Genomic DNA, 20,444 nt, shown 5'->3' on the forward strand with positions numbered 1-20,444 from the left:
AAAAATATATATATTAGTAATGTAATGAATAATTGGTATAAAATGTAAACTTTTAATATATATGTCATTTATTTTTATGACATAATATAAAATAATATTTTATACTTACTAATATAATTTATTAGTATTGTGAATATAATTCATGTAATTTTATGAATAAATAGAGTAGTTTGTGTCCCAGAACATTAAATTAATAACTTAATAAAGGGATTAATATTGTATTAGATAAATATTTCATACAATAAGAGTATACAATAAATATTAACACTCTTTTTTAGAAATGTTCCTTTGATTGACATCTCATCTTTTAATTATTTTCATATTATAATTAATTATCAGTCTTGAAAACTCAACCCGGATAAAACTTCTCGAGTAGGTTGAATGACCCATGAAACATATTTACTATATTAATTTTAATATAATTATAGACATTTATATGAATGTGGACATTTGACCGTCTCGATGATAATTGGACTAAATAATTGTTTAATTACGCTTTAGAGATACCACCCAAATTTATAGAGTACAGACGCATGAATTAATTATATGACATAGTTATACCAAGTAGGTTAGGTTGGTATGACAGTTAAGTTTCTTAGTTTTAAATATAGTTACCTAATTTTCCACGAAATTGTGTTACTTTAGAAACATTAATAACAACTAGATTTTTATGACATTTCAATTTTCTTTAGACATATAAAATATAAATAAATTTTTAACCTCATTCCTCCGGTGGTTTTTATATAAAACTTTAACACACAAACAGTCACTTTTCACCTCGTTACGATTTTACGATGTTACTCTAAATAAAAAATTAAAGAACATAAAAAATATAAAAAAGAACCAAGTACTAGAAAGAAGGATTTACTTGTTGATCTTTAGACAATAAACGTTAACAAATAAATACTTCTTTCTTTCTTTTCTATAACTTCATGTTTAAAATTCATTCTTGAATAATTTGTTTAAGAACTCATTAGAATCTGGGGCACTAATTCCTCGATGATTTATTATTCATAAACCTTATACAGTCATGGTGTTACTCATAAATCGATTGTGTGTCATCAGTCTTAGGTACTTATCCTAAACATATAACTGCTGACAGCAAAACAACAAAAAATTCTAAGCAATATAATGTAACATGCAATATTATTTCTATTCGTCATAAAAGGCATTAATGAATATTTTCATTATTTTATTTTATTATTTCATTTAAATTGTCATTCATTTTATATTATAATGAAAATATAATAAATTCTAAAACTTTGAAGAACGCTGAAAATAAATATGTAAATGAAGAAATAAATGTAAAATATATTTTTTTATATAATAGATTTTTAATAGAAATACAAACAGTTACAAATAACTAATATTATTAACAAATACATAAAACTACCAAAATGTATTTAAAAATTATAACAAATATACTGTAAAAATTACAACACTTAAAGTGTATTACATTAGCTCCTGATGTTACACTTTCCAAAATATTGTGTTCATAAGGTTTCAAATATGGCATATAACGTAACACCATGTTCAACATTGGTGCTTTCTCTACTGCTGATTTATTACTATCAATTTCTTGAAGTGGTGGAGCGAGTCTTTTTTTAACTGGATCAGGATACGCGTCACGAATAATTTGATCATTGTTTGCATCTACTTGGCCTGGTGACTCTCTTAGCTCACGCCTAACCTATAAATTGTCAGGTTAATTTAACCACAGATAACATAATACTAAATATCTTATTAATTATGATCTAATTTGTTTCATTACTTCTGTAGATCTAGATACATCAATACGCTAACTGTATCAGATTTTAAAAAAATAATATAAATTCATTAAGTAGTGATTCTTTATGGTAACAGTTATTGACTTGGATTTTATACTCTTTTTACACAGAATCCACACCATATGCTCCAAAAATAAAAATAGGTAGTGTTAAAGGTATATGTAGTGTAATAGGTAGTGGTAAAGTTTAAAAATAAGGGAAAATCTACCATTTAATACTCTAATAACCAGTTCTGTAAAGCATATTCTTTACATTTAAAATCAATGTTCTTAGTAGATTCATTTAATATTTTAAATGTTTGATAAAAGAAAAACATACAATTACCTTACTAGATGTAACCGTAGACGTTTCCAATGATTGCTCCATACGGTCTAACGCCTCTTGTAGTTCACTCACGGTTTCAGCTGTGGATATAATTTTTAATTTATATCATTAATGTACCAAATCTTGTTTTATTTGTCATCTTGTCACGCACTATTAATGAACTCAGGTTCAATATAAAATATTAATATTTCTTAATATGAGAACACTCCCTAAATTCTAAAACTAAGAAACAATTATACGATCACCATTCGTAATGTCAATTGCACTAATTACTTACAATCCGAAACATAGTCTTCATCTTTTTTATGCACTAGCAAAGATACGTTAGTACTATTCATTAGTGATAACTCTGGTATTTGTAAAGATTTATTCGTATCTACAGATTCATAATACATTTTACTTATATCTGCATTATCTTTAACACTGTTGATTGATGTATATGACGAATCATTTATCTCTCTATTAGCAGTGGCAACTATAATGTTTTCTACTGTTTCTAATTCATTTTTCATATTATCTGAAATTGATATAATACATTTTTTTAATTTGTGGTCCGATATTATTTTCTATTCATTAAATGGCTTATGATATTACTATTTAATGTTATTATCTTAGTGGTAGCTTCATCTCCAATCGATTGGTTGTCTTGATTGTCTCCATATTCATAATCTCCGTATAAGTTACTTTCAACCAAAGACACACTTTTATCCGGACCGTCAAGATGATCTGTAACATATGATGAAATTTATTCTTGCGCAGGTAAATTATTTTTATTTTTACATGGTAATTTGACTTACTTTCTGTAATTATAGAATCACCAATTTCATTTCATTCTTCAATATTGTATGATTTGGGTCGTCCTATTAAATTAACCATCTTGGCCTTAAAAATATTAGTTACAGGTTCTATAAATGTTGACATATTCATAGTTGCATTTGATTTCTCATGTAAGATATTATTCGGAATGATATTGTTTAAATTTGTCGTCTCATTTCGTATTATTTTCTCCATTATATCTCTCTTATGCATTGAATTGTAATATGACAACGTGGTTAAGGAATTCTCCATTGTTGCTATAGCTATTTTAGTTAAGTACAACTCGTCTATGCTACCCAAGTAGTTTAATACTTCATTAGTTTCTACTTCAAGTAATGTATTCAAAAGCGCGTGTTCTTCCAGTGACATTGTGTTATCAATATCGTTAGATTCATCTAAATTGTACACTAAAACAAATTATATGACCAAATCAGTACAAGTAATTTCATTTTCAATGAAAATGAACAATATACATAAGTCTTAGTTTAAACGACATAAGATACAACTGTGACTCTTATGTTATACATGTATATGTATAACATAAGAGTCACAGTATTTAATACATACAGTACACTCGTATTAGTATTTTTTTACCATAACTCTGTTTATATTTTCTTATTGAATTTCCTATTTAGCATCCGTAATGGTCCATGGTCTTGATTTGTAAGTTGCTATCTTATCAATAGATTGTAGATATCATGGAATAACTTTTATATATAAACACGTATTCTATAATTGACTATATATTTTATTTTAATAAATTATAGATAATTAAATTGATGAATCTTTAAATCTTCAGATGTGTATAATTCCTTTACGCTTCCATAACTAATCAAACTTGAATATTTGTTATCTTATTTTTTCACGTTCTAGACTAGTATATAGATGTGTTATCATAATTCTTAGCATTAATGCCGTTTCTGTTTTGCCGTCGCCTATGAACAGCACTACAGACATCACGTTATCATGTGCCACTCGTGACACCACGTGTGTTGCCATTTTAGAGGACTATAGAATATATCATATATGTATTTTATTAAGTTTAGGGCTCATCTGAGTCACGCCTGAAACACAAGGGGTGTCACGTGCGCGCTGCCTTCCCTTAAGAAACCTTAATATACCCTTCTTGAAAAACCTTATGCTGTAGTTTCTCCAGAAAACTCTCGTAATGTATCATATCTGCTATCCTGTAATTTTTAAATAAGGACTCAAAAGAAGATACTAACGATAATTGCAAAGTCCAGGCATCACAATATCAGGCAAAGATCTTGGAGGGCAAGCAGTGGCGGGGACCGTCGGTATCCACAAGGCTTGTCCAGCTGTTGGACCACGGGGCGCGAAGTTGCATACCAGTCTTTCCACACTTCGAAGTCGACCATTCCGTGGAACCTGATTATACAATTCAATTAGAATTGTAGTAAGTATATATGTTATAAAACAATCATCATCATTGCCTTGTCTTTATCGTATTACTTGGGATCGGCGCAGTATGTCATTCTCTTCCACTCTGTTCTCTCTCTTCTACACATCTCTATCAGCCGTCATATCTGAGCGTACTCTCCTTTTATTCATATCATCTTTCACACAATCCGTGTTTTAACATCATATTAAAAATTTCTTTAAAACTAAAAATTGAAATAAAATAGTCTTGGACATTTTAATCACATTATCGATGAATAATAACTGTTTGCGTCATTCCCAGTTTTATGACTTCAAATAATTGTTTATTTCACTTCTTCTTTGTTTATTCGACTTCAGATATTTTGTTAGTCCTTACGATTGTAAAAATGAAAAAGACAAAAAGATAGTTCCCAATTTAACAGGAATATTTATATTTTGTTTAGTGATATAAGTTTTGAACGGATTTCAATGTTTTTTTTTGTATCGCTAGGATTTTTACCGTCTTTGCTACATTAAATATGTTGGAAAGCATCTTTTGTATACATACTTGTTAATTAAAAGATACTTATATACTATTTTTAGGTATAATTGTCTCATAAGAAAGTATTTTACTTATATATGAGTTAAAATTCAAAGACTAACCATAAACCTACTTCTTCCACATCCCACCATATACGTATGTGCCCACGTAATTTGAGCAAAATCACCGTAGTAACTAGAGTTGGTGGTAGGGCTGTAACAATTAAACACCATTTAAAAAACCAATTGCTTTTGAATCGTTTAAATTACTTATCGGATAGCATATCAATGAAAGAATGTCCTTTCGAATTTGATTTAGGTACATACCAGTAACTATGTACCTAGTTCCAATAAGTTTTCTGTCTTCATTAGTTCTGTCGTCGTCCAGATATTAAATAATTACATTAGAGTTTCAATAATAACGACTGTATACGAAAGACACTTAATATTTTTTATCCTGTTACTAATTTATTATTCATTATTATTTTTTCCAACTATCTACTCTACTCTTATTGAAGAAATAATTTACGACAAAAATCAAAATGTACATCAACCTAGTTCTAAATATCAAAGTTTGAGAACTGAAACTGGCAAGAACTTTTTTCCTATATAATTGCATTCAGTTTGTTTCGAATATATGAGGTGCTACAAATTATTGTATATCCTGCTACAGATCATATTGTTAAATGTACCTATATATAACATATGTAATTATTTAATTTCGTGGCACTAATGTCTTTATTTTTGTTACAAAAAAATACTTACGCGACATATGAGGTGGCGTTGCCCTTGTACAGTATACTCTGCATGTACCAAATGTCGATCATGGATTCCACGCGAAGTCCTGGCGCTTCGCCCACCACAGATGCCACGCACTGGCCCACCGACGTAGAATCTGAATAATATATTACTTGACTGCCCGCTTTCGTGACCATGTTTTTTTTTATTTTAACACGATCGGCCTAATTGGTTGATTAACACAACACGATTGGTTGACTAACACGATTGGCCATACTGACAAACTTCCGGTGGTCGCGGGTTCAATTCCTCGCACAGTGCAAACTTTTATACTCATGAGTATGTTTGTTTGAATCGGTTTAAAAACACCCAGAGAGATTCAAGAGAAAAGAAATATCAATGTATTTAGATCAGTTGTTTAGTACCCATAACACAAGCTCTGCTTAGCTTAGGACTATGTGAGAGTTTACGACGACTGTGAAAGTTGACCTGAAATATTTTAAAACGTATAATGATTTCTGTTTATTTTTAATAATAGTGTAATTCATCTTGCTCCAGTCATATACTTACATAGATCTCTGCATGCATCCCGTTCGTCCGGTGCACTTGGCGGTCGACACTGGTCAGCCCACCGCTGGGCTTCGCGAGACAACTCCTCCACCCAACGCTAAAAGAAATGCCGCTCCAAGATTTCATTATTAATCTTTCCTAATGGTCTTAATTAGGACACATTCTTTCACACGCGATCAGGAGCGCGTGCGATTTAGGGCGGGAAAACCAACACGCGCAGACGTCAGAAATTACATTCTACTTTTTTTTGTAGCTTTATTTTTTGGCGCGTATAATTCGTGTCATCTCACTTTTATTTATTTCAGATTTTACGTTTAAGATTTATAAAATATCAATAAATTATGTTTATGTTCCATAGTCATCTATAGGTACAATGCTAATAATATTAATTGCGATTTTGTCCTCACGAATATTTTTTTGTTATCAACAGAGATCTTTTTTAGAACAAATTACACTGTGCCATCTAGTCTTTGGGACTAGACTAGACTAAGCAGAGCTTGTGTTGTGGGTACCTACTGGACAACTGATATAAATATTAACTACATTTTTTTTGTAAATACATACATAATATACATAGAAAACATGCAGAACAAAAAACAGTCATATTAACGAATACAAATACAAATACAAAAAAAATCTGTTTTGTGCGAGAAATAGAACCCGCAACGTTCAGAAGTAAGGCGGTGTGCTAAACTGCTAAACCAACTAGGCCGTCATAGAACAAAATGTGTATACGACATTTACATAAATACCTATTAGAGTTATTACTCACACTTGAAACAGTATCCACATATTGGATTGGGGGATTGTTAGTAATGTGGTCTAATAACTCCAATGCAAGCAATGTACCATGTCAGTGTACCTCACCGTGGTTCGCCCTGGAAACCATCGTGATAAATTCATGATGAATGCACCACGATGGGCCCACTCACCTAACCTCCTGCTCATCTTATCCTCTCCATCTCATGCTCTCCACTGGTGCCCCGCTAGCGTAAACCGTTAGCATCGCTGCACCCTTTCATTATCATACATAAGAATATCCACATATTAAGTAATTTGAGCCTAATTAACTGGGTATTATCATTGAATATCACCAAAACATTGTACATATTAGGTACCAATTTAAGCATATTTCCAGCGGGCGGCAACCGCCGCAGCTGGCCCCAAGCAACCTCATTCCGTCTTCGGTTAAGTCGCGCCATGATCCGTAGCTTCTCCTCAGCCAATAAATGTGCATCCATGTAACCTGTGCATCTTGGACTGGGACCCAACTGTACAATGCACACACACACAGAAGTTTATAATTTAATAGGTGATAATTAAATGGTGCTGTGCTGTAATACTAAGACATTATTATTTATATACTGTTAGAGTACTAGGTAATGAGATATCATCAGTAGATTTTTTAATGGATAAAAATGGAATGGTGCACCCGCCTGCGCTAATGGTTTACGCTGGCGGGATGCTAGTGAAGGATGATAAGATGAACATGAGGTCAATAATTAATTATCGATACCTAAAGTTGCGTTTACGTTACAATGCTATAGTTGACAGCATCAAATGGCGCCAATTGAATCGCATTGACAGATGACCTCATTTTCACACGTTACATACGAAAATTGTTGCAATCAAAGTTAGATAATTAGCCCACTGGTCAGCCTATCGTGACAAAAATTACCAGGAATTTATAATGATGGTTTCCGATGGCTAGGCAGAACGGGTGCATCATTCCATTATCATCCATTAACAAAAAACCATGTCAACCTTCCATGCGATCCATCGTGGTAAATTCTATTGATAATTGAATAGATTGAATAGAAGTACCTACACTTACAGGATACTGACAAAATGTATGTGAATTTGTATGGCCGCACATTTTAGATCCACAGTAATTGACTGCCCGACAGATGCACAGGTTTACAAATACAAACAACAGGATAAACGCTAATGTGCATCGCATTTTATAATCAACTATTAATTTTGTATAACATTTTTAGTTCTCTGTCGGTTTCTTTGAAATTTTGATTATCACTGACAATTTGAATAACTTGTATATGACAGAGGATTGACATTTGTTCTTAAATTGGCGCCTTTTTATTATATATATAGATATATATCGCTGGCAGACAAAGAGTCAGTCTTGGCAAAAAAGCTCCTCGCCTTCTCCCGCCGTCGTTTGCGACGGAGTCAAAGGAGCCCGTAAGAGCCCTAGCATCTTAATACATGAAACAAAAACTTTGTACAGAGGACAGAGGATTATGATTTTATATAAAATTATGGATACAAATACAACAAAAAAACATTACATAGATATACTTGATGGAGATATTCAGTGGATTACTTATATAGCAGTAAATATAATTTACTTTCGTACCGATCACAGTTGCACGTTACATACAAACTGTTACTTAGCAACATTCCTTATTTTAAATGTGATGGATTATACATTTTCTTCTTATATAGACTTATATAGGTATATAAGTCTATATATAAGGTTAAGGTAAGTATATATGTATATATATAGTCCGAATTATAATTCACGCCAATATAGTTGTATAAATAATATTAAGTTGCCTGAAGTAAATAAAAAAACCATAAGTTAAATGAAATAATCTTTATTAAACATATTTTAAACTAAATTTAATGTTTGGTATTTATCTCTAAATCCGACCTTTTTTTAATCAAAAATAAATTTGAAGCCATTGGTTTGGAGCTTACGATTTTAGCAAATGCGAACTTTTTATAAATAACACCGAATATATCTAAATATAAAACAGTCATTAATTCCTTTTAAAATATCCATATATACACATAATTCACATTCTAGTCTTTACAAAATAATTATTTTGATACACGTAATATATTCGTTGATTAAAACGCTTCCTTCAAAGTTAAGATTTATATACATTTTTTAATTACAAAGAATATACCAAGCCACTTTGTATAAGATAAAAGCGGTAAACAAAAATTAAATTTTCAATTGAGGCAGATTATGTTTGTAATATTTTCTTATTCTAAATAGATCGGGCAATAAACCATTTAACAGTTGTAATTGATAAACATACAACTTCTAACCATACGCTTAGTGGTCCGCTAGCCAGGAAGCTATCTGTCAGACACCAGATCGGCCGAGAGGAAATGATTGACAAAATTTGGCTCTGGCTCGGGACCACTTTTAATAATATATTTTAGTTATTATATTCTATTTAAAAAAAAAAAAAAAAAATATATACATATACTATTGTAACTGCCATCAAATAATACGACTTTTATTAAATAATTCTATTGAGAAAACGTTCAATTTCAATCTGTCTGAAATAAAAATATCACACATAGTTTAAATGAAATTTAGGCATTAAAATTTTATTAAATTTTTTTTTTGTATTTAAGAGAGAACTTGTTTGAAAACTAAATATATAAAACCTTTTGGACATTGTATCTCATAAATAAAGAACGCACCGGAAATGTCTATTTACAAATTCTGTGCGTTCACTACTTATTATTAAATGTAAAATATATGTAATTACGAAATAATTCCAACAATTTGGTGTTATGGTGTCACCATCGAACACATCCACGTGCTACATTGAGATAAACACAAACATTACTGGCTGTATTGCTTGATAGACGTACATATATATATTGACTGACCCCATGTATAACATACATATACGTATATATACATCAAAATATTCACCTTATATTACAAATATGCTACTTCTAGGAGATAAGATACAAAAATTACAAGTAATTACATACCGACAGATGAGTTTAATACACATTTTATCTTAAAAAATATGTTTCGTCTCGTATAACCCGTTGAATATAAGAGGCATCTCGTGTTGAGAGCGTAATATAAACAGATCATTGACATTTTGTCAGCTAGTTATAGAAAATGACTCAAATATTCATTATATATCAGTTAAGAACGATCACTCATTAGGTTCCGTGGAATGATTATGTTACATGACTCTATTCTGAGTTCATTCCAAAGAGAGTGGTCTGTAGCAACCAAATCACCAATCAAACGGAATTCGAATAGGACATCTAACACGTACGCATGTAACCCTTTACACGTACGCTCTTTAATGCGAGAATTGGCTTTCCCATAAGAAATAATTTGCATGTAAATGTAGACAAAGAGAACGAGAAAGACCGCGCGCGCCCACAGCTTGCCGTGTTACCGTATCCTTCGTGCATGCTTTAGCGGCTTTTTGCAATAATTAATTATCATTGCAAAATGGAGGACATCTGACTATGGAACTTTAAATCTTAATCGAAGTTTTTGAGAAATACAATCTGTTTATTACAAAAAAACTTTCCGCGCTAAATTGCACGCGTGAAAGAACTCGTCGAATAAAGGCAGTTAATCATTCGAGTGAACCTTATGTGTGAGCATATTATCAGATTTTTATATCTTTTATTATCAGAAACGTTGAATAAGTCAGGTCTTTTTATTAAATCAAAACTCAATACTATTAACACATACATGGCACTTAATTACATTATAAAAAAGCATGTATATACACAGCACCATCTAGTCCCAGACTAAGCAGAGCTTGTACTATGGGTAAATACGTAATTATTGTACATCCATAATATATATATATATATATATGCGACCAAATTGCACAACAATATATCTAGATTCATTCTAGATGAATATATCATGTACAAAATCGAGGTTCCGGAGATCAGGTGCATTGTGAACTGAATTAATGAATATATATATATCAACCCTTGGATCAATGTACTAAACAATAATAAATATATATTCATATATATATATATTATTTTTATTTCCAAGTTAACATATTACTTCTCTTTAATTGTATGAAAACATCAAAATCGTAGTTACTTTAAACTAAAACTGATCTTTGGATTTATTAATCTCTTGCATTCTCGTCAGATGTCGGTAGGTAGTACATGGAGTCTATGAAATATTTCGTAATGTCTGACACTAGACTTCTATCGGGCAATTCTTGTGCTACACCGTATATTGCCATCTGAAAATAATGTAATATATTAATAAATAATAATATCCCAGGACAATTCACACAGCGTGCTACAAGTTCCAAGCACACCTTATGTTATGGGTACTAAACAACTGATCGATATACTTAGATACATTTTTTACATAATATAAATACGTAGAAAAAAACCATTCGAAACATATCGAAAGTAAAGCGTGTGCTAAACCGCTAGACCACCGAGGTCGTCAATAAATCAATTTGTAATGTTGAAATACATATATTGCTACATGGTGCTCTTAAAGGTAAATGAACCGATATTTTTTAGGTAGATACATATGCACCTTTATTTTTGTATCTGTACACTAAAGCTTTAATAAATAAATATATATATGACTGCATTAGGTAAAGACTTATTAAAATAGTTGTAAATATGTATATAAACACATAAATGTATTGTATATATCCGTACCTTCCCCTCGACGGGTTCCCCGGCGTGTTGTCTGCAGTAGGTGGCCGCCTCCCGAACGTCGCGCACGAATCGCTCCGCAACTCCCGGCGCTGTGTGCGCGTGCGTGATGCAAATATGCACTCTGTACACAAAAAATATACTACTTATATATACACTAGATAATAATGACAGTCCTGGAGAAAGAAAAAGGATTAAAAAAAGAAATGAAACATTGTATCTAATATTAAATATACTAATTGATATTTAGTATTTATTTAGTTTGTAAAAATCTGCTTTTAAATTACCCTAAAGGGGCGAAATAAAATAGGGGAAGAAAGTTTGTATGGAATTTCGTAATATTTGAAACTAGAACGATGAAACTCTTTTCTTTGGGTTTTTTGGGTCAGTTTTTCTTTATTTGGTCACTATAACACGCGGACAAAGTCGCGGGTCTAACAATATCCGATCTCAAATTCTATAGTCCAGATTTAGCTTTTAAGACACATTCTTATACATACCCAGACGGAAACTGCAATGCATTCAAACTCCATCCCTTTTTGTGCAAGTAGTCAGCCAGTTTGAATATATCGAACTCTTTGGAACCGAATGCTATCACAGTTGTTGCAGGCTTCCCAAATATGAAGATACCATCCACCTTACGGAGTCTAGAAAGAATATGACACATAATTTAGTTAGATACTAAACGAGCTTACAATTTTCTAATATGGGCCATACGTAGAAAGATGACCTATATTATTAATATTATAAACGCGAAAGTTTGTGAGTATGGATGGATGTTTGTTACTCTTTCACGCAAATTCTACTGAACTTTATTGAAGCTATATTACTGCAGTAATATAGCTTATATATCAAATTCAAAAATCATTTACCCTGCATTCCTACAGTCCTACATTAAGGACATTTTAGCTGCTTATGGACGTCAAATTAAAATATAATAATTTTAAAGTAATACTAACTCTGCCTCCACAAATTTGGTGGTTGTGAGTATTTGGTCGGCCATGGTCACGTACCGCTGCCGGCCTACGAATACCATGGTGGCCCAACAAGCGGCGATCAGTCCGCCAGCACGGCTTCCTGCACAAAGTATACACATTCGAAACTAAACCACTCAATTTATTAGTTTTTAAGTAGCAATTGTATTACTTTTATTTGAGACATATAAAGATTATTATTATTATTATCGTTGTTGTCTCGTTAACTTTTGCTGGTTTTTTACGCTTTATGGAGTACCACATTTATTATCATTATTTTTGCATTAAAGTGAGAAGTTTTGGTTTTCTCTCTATGCTTCCGCGTTTGCGCCTACGGTATACGCTTCTGCAGAGAATGTTGGGGTTTTATTTTTTTTATGAAGTGGGTTTCTTTTTATTAACATAATAAAAAAAACCACTAATTGAGAAGATTTGAATTTTTTAAATTCAGGTTGAATTGTGAGTTTGGTGAAGAATATGATTTACCTTTACTTTAACTGTTGTGGATTTTCATAAGTGAAATATATAATATAATAAGAAGTCGGAACAAAACAAAATAAAACAACGAAGATAGCAAACAAAACGATAGGAAAAAAATAAAGAAAACTCAAAACAATATACGAAACATAACAAAACTAGACAAAACGAAATGAAAATAAGAACAAACAAACAACGAAGAACTTAAACAATATTAACGATGATCTTGGTGTTGGTGATGATGATGATGGTTTTGAGGATATAAACCATTCAATTACATAACCTTAAACATATATATTATCAAAAAAGTATTAAAGTAACATATTGTTTAAAATATGTTATCGTTAGGCCTCAAGCCTATAAGATATTTTGCCTATAGTAGAGTCTAAATTACAAACTATTTAAATTTATATTAATTATTTAATTAATAGTGCTTTGGTACATACCATTGACGGTAGGTGATCCATAGACGCCACCAGGCCACTCCGTAGTGACCGTATACTGATGATGTCTGTACTCCGACTTACGATATAGTACCACCGAAGTGCCTTTAGGAGCAAATCCATACTGAAAGTCAATCAAAATATCTTTATTCACGTAAATTTGTCTATTACAGACTCTTATGATATGTCAAATCTGACTAGATTTTAAACTTTCGCGTTTATTATATTACCAAGATTTATTTGTATAAATAATATTTTTATTATACTAGGACAAACCTTATGCGTATCTGCCGACATACTGGCAACACCGGGCAGTCTGAAGTCAAACACTGGTACGCTGTGGCCAGCGTCAGGCATGAAGGCGGCCACGAAACCTCCCAGACAAGCGTCCACGTGTAATGGTATATCATATTCCAGGGCAATGTCTGATAGCGCATTAATATCATCCATAGTGCCGTACGGGAAGTTTGGTGCTGAACCCACTATCTGTGGATCAATTAAGAAGAAAAATGTTCATGTTAAAGGAGATTCATGAGTAATAAATTTAAATTTCATAAAAAATGTATGTAATGTATATTTTCAGGACTAATATCTTAGATGGGGTAATCAGAGCATTGTAATATAATATCTCAGGTCAATTGACACAGCGCCATCTAGTTCCAAGCTTAGCTAAGCTTATGTTACGGGTACTAAGATAACTGATATACATATAATGTAATGTATTTGGACTCTATTATCCGCATTTATCCTCTCATCTGGGCCGTTATGATTACTTATTACTTACTTCCAATAGTCGCGAGTTCCTCGCATGGTACAAACAAATGTATTTATGAGAGTTCTTGTTGTATTGGTCTGGATGCCATGTTTTACAGTGTACCGTCTGCATACTCATGAATACATTTGCTAGTATCGTACTAGGAATCGAACCCGCGACCATCAGAAATAAGGCAGTAAGACGGTGTGCTTAACCACTAGACCACCAACGCCGTTGTGGTGAACGCAATCATATTTGTTATGTATGTATTAACAAAAAAATACTTAAGTCGTCATACCACTGGCCATATCAAGCTCAGCTTAGCTTAGGTGAGGCTTTGTTAATTGTCTAACATTATTATTATTATTTTTTTATATATAATACGATGGTGGCAAACAAGCATATGACCCATCTGATGGTAAATGGATACCGTAGCCTATGGACGCCTGAGACACCAGGAGTGTCACGTGCGCGTTGCCGACCCTTATGAGATTAAGGGTATATTAATCTTAAAAAACCTCATGCTGTAGTCTCGTGAGAAAACCTCGGTAGGAAATTCATTCATTAATTATAATTTCTCCACTAAGACATACCAAACAGGTCCTCCTGCCAATCGCTTTCTTCACCGCGCCAATCTTGACCGTCATTGTATCAGGGTCCACTGGTACGGTCTTAACTGAGAGGCCGAGGTACTGAGCCGCTTTGTCGAACGCCGAATGTACAGTGGAAGGGACCACTATCTGGGGATTCTTTATGCCTTTACTATACGCGAGATCTCTGAATGCTTTGCAGGCCATTATTATTGACTCTGTACCGCCGGTTGTCACCTGTCAATGAAGAAAGTGTTACATTAAATTAGGGACATTTACAAAATTTACAATATTAGGTTCCAATGGAAGATAATACAAAATTCATAATACTGTATTATTAGTGCATGATGGTAGTGTGGAGATTAAAAAGAATAATAAGAATTTATTTTTTTGCCACACGCAAGTTGCTCTTTATCTTCTGATGAGTTCCAAATGAGTGGTACATTAAAGTAATATGACTATTCTAAGTGCTTTTAATAAGTTTATATGAATAAAGATTATTTTTAATTCTCTTTTTGCTGCAGGGAACTTAATATTGTAATATATTTTACCCATATTTTATATGGTACCGTGAAGACTAACATATATGTATACAAAAAATATATAAAATAACATCAATTTTGTGTCTGTTCTCACGTCACTTTTGGTGGGAATCTGCTACCATAACGTCGATACAGCACTCCCATTGCTCAATAGGCAAAGGGCGCAAAGGGGTTCGCCGTTACCCCTCTAGGGAGTGCGGCTAACCTGTGTCAGCACCGTAATGTTGGAGACCCGAATCACAAACGCCTTACAATTAGCTTATAATTTTAACTCGACCCCAGGCGACACCCTCAATGTCAGATTATTTTCGGTCAGAATGTAGTCAATAATGTCCTATTATTAATAATTAAGTCAATCAGGTCAGTTAGACCATGATGACGTGTTAGCTGGAATTCGGTTGTCGTCGTCGTCGGTACTATGGTTTAAGGAGGGAACAGCATGTAAGTATATGTTAAATGGCCAGAAAATATTTCATCCATATTACGATTTATTGCCCTTTGCCTACAATAATTTAGTGTAAATTTTCATTATATTTCATTATCGACAGCCTATTAAAGGTAAGCCTTAGAATAGGTAAATGTTCAGATTTCATAATTATGACTAAAAAAAATGTTACAAGGATGTAGATATGGACATTATCAACGTACAATCAATGTAACATTGCATACTAGTAACATTACAATGTACCTAACGTAGTATTTACAAAACACATTAATGCTAATTATCTGCCTCCTCCGAGCGAAGTAATTAGCCTTGAAGCGACTGATAAACGTTTCTTGGCCAAATATTGAATTTATGCTGTTGTTATGCTCTAACATGTAAATTATTTATTTTTTGCTGACCAAATTTTACAAAAAAAAATTCAATGTACTATTTATAACTACTATGTGTATATCTCTACATAGTATAAAACAAAGTCGCCGCTGCTGTCTGTAATTACTAAATTACATAATGTATTTTTTCAGCAATAGATGGAGTTCTTCAAGAGAAAGATTTATATGTATAATACATGCGTGTTATAGCATAGAGCAAGCCGTAAAATTCAATGATTTGTAATGCATTAGTGTGAAGTCGGAATGGGTCGCTAATAATACCATATAATTTATTTTACTATTATGACGTACTTTTTTCTAATAATAGCTGAATCCGCGACTTCATACCCGTTATATATACAGTAAAAACTATTTTAGTTGTATATCGATTGGTATAAAATAAATACAATATTTTAAGTGACGCTTATCACAATATATTAGTGAAAACCACGCCCAAATCAGTTTAGCAGTTTATGCTAATGAAATAAAAAAAGTCAAAAACTGTAACAGTTATTCGAATGACCATGCATGATTGGTATAGCGGGTGTCAAATGATAACGTGATGACTGTGGTACTGTTCATGTATAGGCGGCGGTTACCGTTACATAAAAAAAAAACAAACAAATGGGATAAGGAAGAACTGATGATGATGATGATGACAATGATTAAATTTGTTTAGATTTCCAAGCATTAAAATTGTATGTGTTGAAATCATGTTGAAACTCACCGTACCGCAGCAATCGCTGTCGCCGTGGAACAAGTTGATGGCCATTCTCACAATCTCCGCCTCCATTTTGTTGATGCCTGGAAACACGTCTGAGTGCAGAGGATTGGTGTATGCTGTGAGTGCATACGCGTCGCAGGCCACCTTCACAATCTCCTCGTTTACATGGTATATTGCCCCAGATACATTACCGTTCTTCCAGTCGTATGCACCTGTGAATGCAGAAATTACTTACATTTTCTAATATATTTACCTAAATAAATAATTTCATTGTTTGTTACAAATAACACAAATTTCACTTTTATTTATCTATACAACAAACAAATGTTTGTATTTTTAACATTTAATTCTAGAATAAAACAAGACACCAAATGATCCTAAAACATAATAGAATTTGAGTTTTTAATATTTATAATTTCAATTAATATAATGATAACATAATGAATTAATAAACTTATATGACTCATGAAAATATGTACTTCTAAAATAAAGGATGCAAAGCATTAATTTGTAAATTATTTATTATATTAGATTAAAGATATTATATGATAATGTAACATTGTTTAGAACAGGAGTACCAAAACAAAAACTTTATAACCAAAACAGTAAATTGCTGGACATAATCCCCACTACTATCCCCATTTTTATTAATGGCTGTTAATGGAATGGTGCACCCACCTGCGCTACAGATTTATGCTAATGTGCCTCCTAGTTTTGTCACCATGGTCAAATCTGCCTGACCTCATGCTCATCTCATCATCCTCCACTGGTGCCCTGCTAGTGTATAAAGTAGCACAAGTGGATGCACTATACTATTAATATACACTAAAAAAACACCACTCACCCAAGCTTAGATGATCCCTAACCTCCTCTGCTATCTGTTCAGATGTTAGACCTTTCTCTGGCAGCTCTCTTCTGACTGTCATACCAGCTAATCTCTTTGACACGTCTTTCCGGAATCCATCATTAATATCAGATATTTTCTCATCAATCTTCCTTCTAACTATCGGTATTTGTCGGAGCCATCTGAAAAACTCCCTGCGTAGTCTTGTTTTGACACCTATAATACAAATACACAAATTTGTAAACTCCTTTAGGGGTGATCCAAAAATTCAGTTATATGAATTTCACGATTCTTGACTTTACCCTTGTTCTTGTTAAAGCTGGTTAGTCATTTGTGAAACTCCAGTTTCCGTCCCTAATATGATGTGACATATTTTACAATTTTACATGATAAAATAACAGATTCGAAATTAGTTTTATTAAATTCAATTAAATTAACATATTTTTTATTATAATGTAGATTTTGGCATGAAACACCATGCAAGTCTGACTCCTCCCAAACCTTTTCACATTTTTTTGATATTTTCTCTCTTGAATCCATAATTTATGGATGACACTTATAGAGGATATAATTGACTGGTAGAAAATGCATGACTGCATTGTGTGTTAAATTTGCCAAATGTACTGTACATGATACCTTTTGTATTCTGTGCAGAATTAATTAAATAAATAAATAACACATTTGAAATGAATGTGAATATTATTGTTTTGACAGTTTCCAATCTCCCATTTTATGACCATTATAGATAAGAGGGTCAAATAGCAATTATTTTTAAACATCTGTTTACATTTATTTTGTTGTATTTACATAAATATACTAAGTAGGAGACGAAAATGTCAAAATAACTGGTAATAATAACAGCATTGTTCCTCTCTACTTCTTTATCCACTTTTAGGCACATCAGTCCCACTTTCAGGTTTTTTCCCCCATTTTCCCCAGAGCAAAAATATCCTATTAAGTATCTAATACAAAGGATCTTTGCTTACTTTTTTATGTAACTGGTAATGGAAAACAAACTAATGGCCCACCTAATGATAAGTCATAACTATTGCCAATGTATATAAACAGTACTATAAACAATACATTTTCAAGTGATACCCACAATCTGGTATCATATTTATCACATAATTGTTCACACATAGTCATTCCAGAGGACTAAGATGTCATGACTCTTATCATGTAATGTCACTGCCTTACCTTACCCTTCAACTTTCTTTTCTCTATCTGCCATCAGCCTTAAGTATATTTTACAAGGCAACCTGCTTGGCTGCTGAAATAGGTAAGACTGAGGTACTCCAGATGATATTTACTATTTAACTAATTTAAATTTCCTAGGATTACTTACTATCTTTTGCATTGTACAAACTGTGTGCCCACACTACTGCAAGCACTGAGGATGCAGTCATGGTAACTATTTGCCATGGTTCCCTGCCCTCAAACAGCTTATTTATGGCCTTGAATGGTTGCCGCTGCTCACTCATTTCTATGAAAAAATATTTAGAATATTTTAACCAAAAATGAAAAGTTAATAATTGCTGCCATTAAACTAGACAAGCATAGACAGTGAAATATAAAAGTGAACTGTATTTATAGTTAAGTATTGAAGTTGAAAGTAAGTTGTGTCACTATAAGACAGACACTGAGACAGATTTGACATAAGAGTCTGTAATAGCCCTACATGAATAAAGATATTTTGATTTTGACAGGATCAAGAAATTTCCATATGCAAATTGAACAACATAATGATAAAAATAGGTACCAAATTTTAAGTCATCTTATTTATTGTATCTGCTTGATCATTCAGATAGATAGAATTTCATATTTTTGTACAGAGAGGCATATTTTTCTGCTTAATATTCCTAACAATGACTATAGACAGCCTGATAATACAATTTTATTACAGTTAAAAGATTTACAATGCTTTGTTTACTCTGTATAAACATTGTGCTTACAGTCTTTCTGTGAGGCCAGAAATGCTTATTGTGATGAGGTATAGCATATTAATATTGATTATTAATAACTAGCTGGTTTCACAAACACTTGGGAGTTGTAGTTAGATTAAAAATATGTAAATAAACAACTTCAAACTTCTTGCATGCAACTTACCTAATACGGTTACTTGAAATTCACAATTGAACAAATTTTATTCCAAATTTAATTGTAACCACAAATCGGCAAATTCTAATCAATTACAATTTTATATATACTGAAAACACTAGTACACGACTATATATATGATAATGATTAATAAAATCTACGTTACTAAAATATTGTAAGTTATTTATTGGATCACACTCAGAATGACTATCAAAAGTTAGAGTATCCGACTAAATTAACGTAATTATGAAATTTGCACTGACGACTAATTATTATCTGTTATCTAAATTACAAGATTAGAAATTTGAATTTATAATTCACGTTCACAATAACAAAAGAAAAAAACAATTAGACATTTTTTTTATTATGTTATACGGCTCTGAATACAAGTCCTTTTGATTTTTTTTATTAATATGTTTTACGACTCTGGGTACAAGTCCTTTTAGCCCAACTTAAACTTATACAATAATATAAATTACAAATATAAATTATAAATACAATATAAATTACAAAAATTAAAGTTAAATTCTCGGAGATGATTGTTCTTCAAATTTCGCTCAGTTTCTATCCAAAGCTCAGCTACATCAATAAC

The 20,444-nt window shown here is 32.1% G+C and overlaps 2 protein-coding genes across 2 annotated transcripts; both read right to left on the minus strand.

Annotated features, from left to right (window-relative positions):
* Nucleotides 1-1,075: 1,075 nt before the first annotated feature.
* LOC131844761 (uncharacterized) lies at nt 1,076-8,200 on the minus strand. The gene is given in 12 exon segments (XM_059193721.1): nt 1,076-1,092; nt 1,426-1,690; nt 2,112-2,191; nt 2,389-2,637; nt 2,721-2,837; nt 2,909-3,334; nt 4,154-4,316; nt 4,971-5,061; nt 5,613-5,742; nt 6,156-6,252; nt 7,274-7,426; nt 7,990-8,200. Coding segments are annotated over 12 exon segments (1,914 nt in total). The 5' UTR covers nt 8,116-8,200.
* Nucleotides 8,201-10,938: 2,738 nt separating this feature from the next.
* Nucleotides 10,939-20,173, minus strand: LOC131844774 (sphingosine-1-phosphate lyase). Its single transcript, XM_059193735.1, has 11 exons — nt 19,862-20,173; nt 19,101-19,238; nt 17,756-17,971; nt 16,915-17,123; nt 14,836-15,069; nt 13,765-13,974; nt 13,492-13,612; nt 12,554-12,671; nt 12,095-12,241; nt 11,598-11,718; nt 10,939-11,161 (listed from the first exon to the last, which is right to left on the minus strand). Exons 2-11 carry the CDS (start codon nt 19,234-19,236, stop codon nt 11,042-11,044), a joined length of 1,632 nt encoding a protein of 543 aa, XP_059049718.1. The 5' UTR covers nt 19,237-19,238; nt 19,862-20,173; the 3' UTR covers nt 10,939-11,041.
* Nucleotides 20,174-20,444: the final 271 nt, after the last annotated feature.

This window comes from Achroia grisella, unplaced genomic scaffold (assembly GCF_030625045.1).
Source record: "Achroia grisella isolate CSIRO2021 unplaced genomic scaffold, CSIRO_AGI_Agris_v1 utg413, whole genome shotgun sequence".
Classification (NCBI taxonomy): Eukaryota; Metazoa; Arthropoda; class Insecta; order Lepidoptera; family Pyralidae; genus Achroia; species Achroia grisella.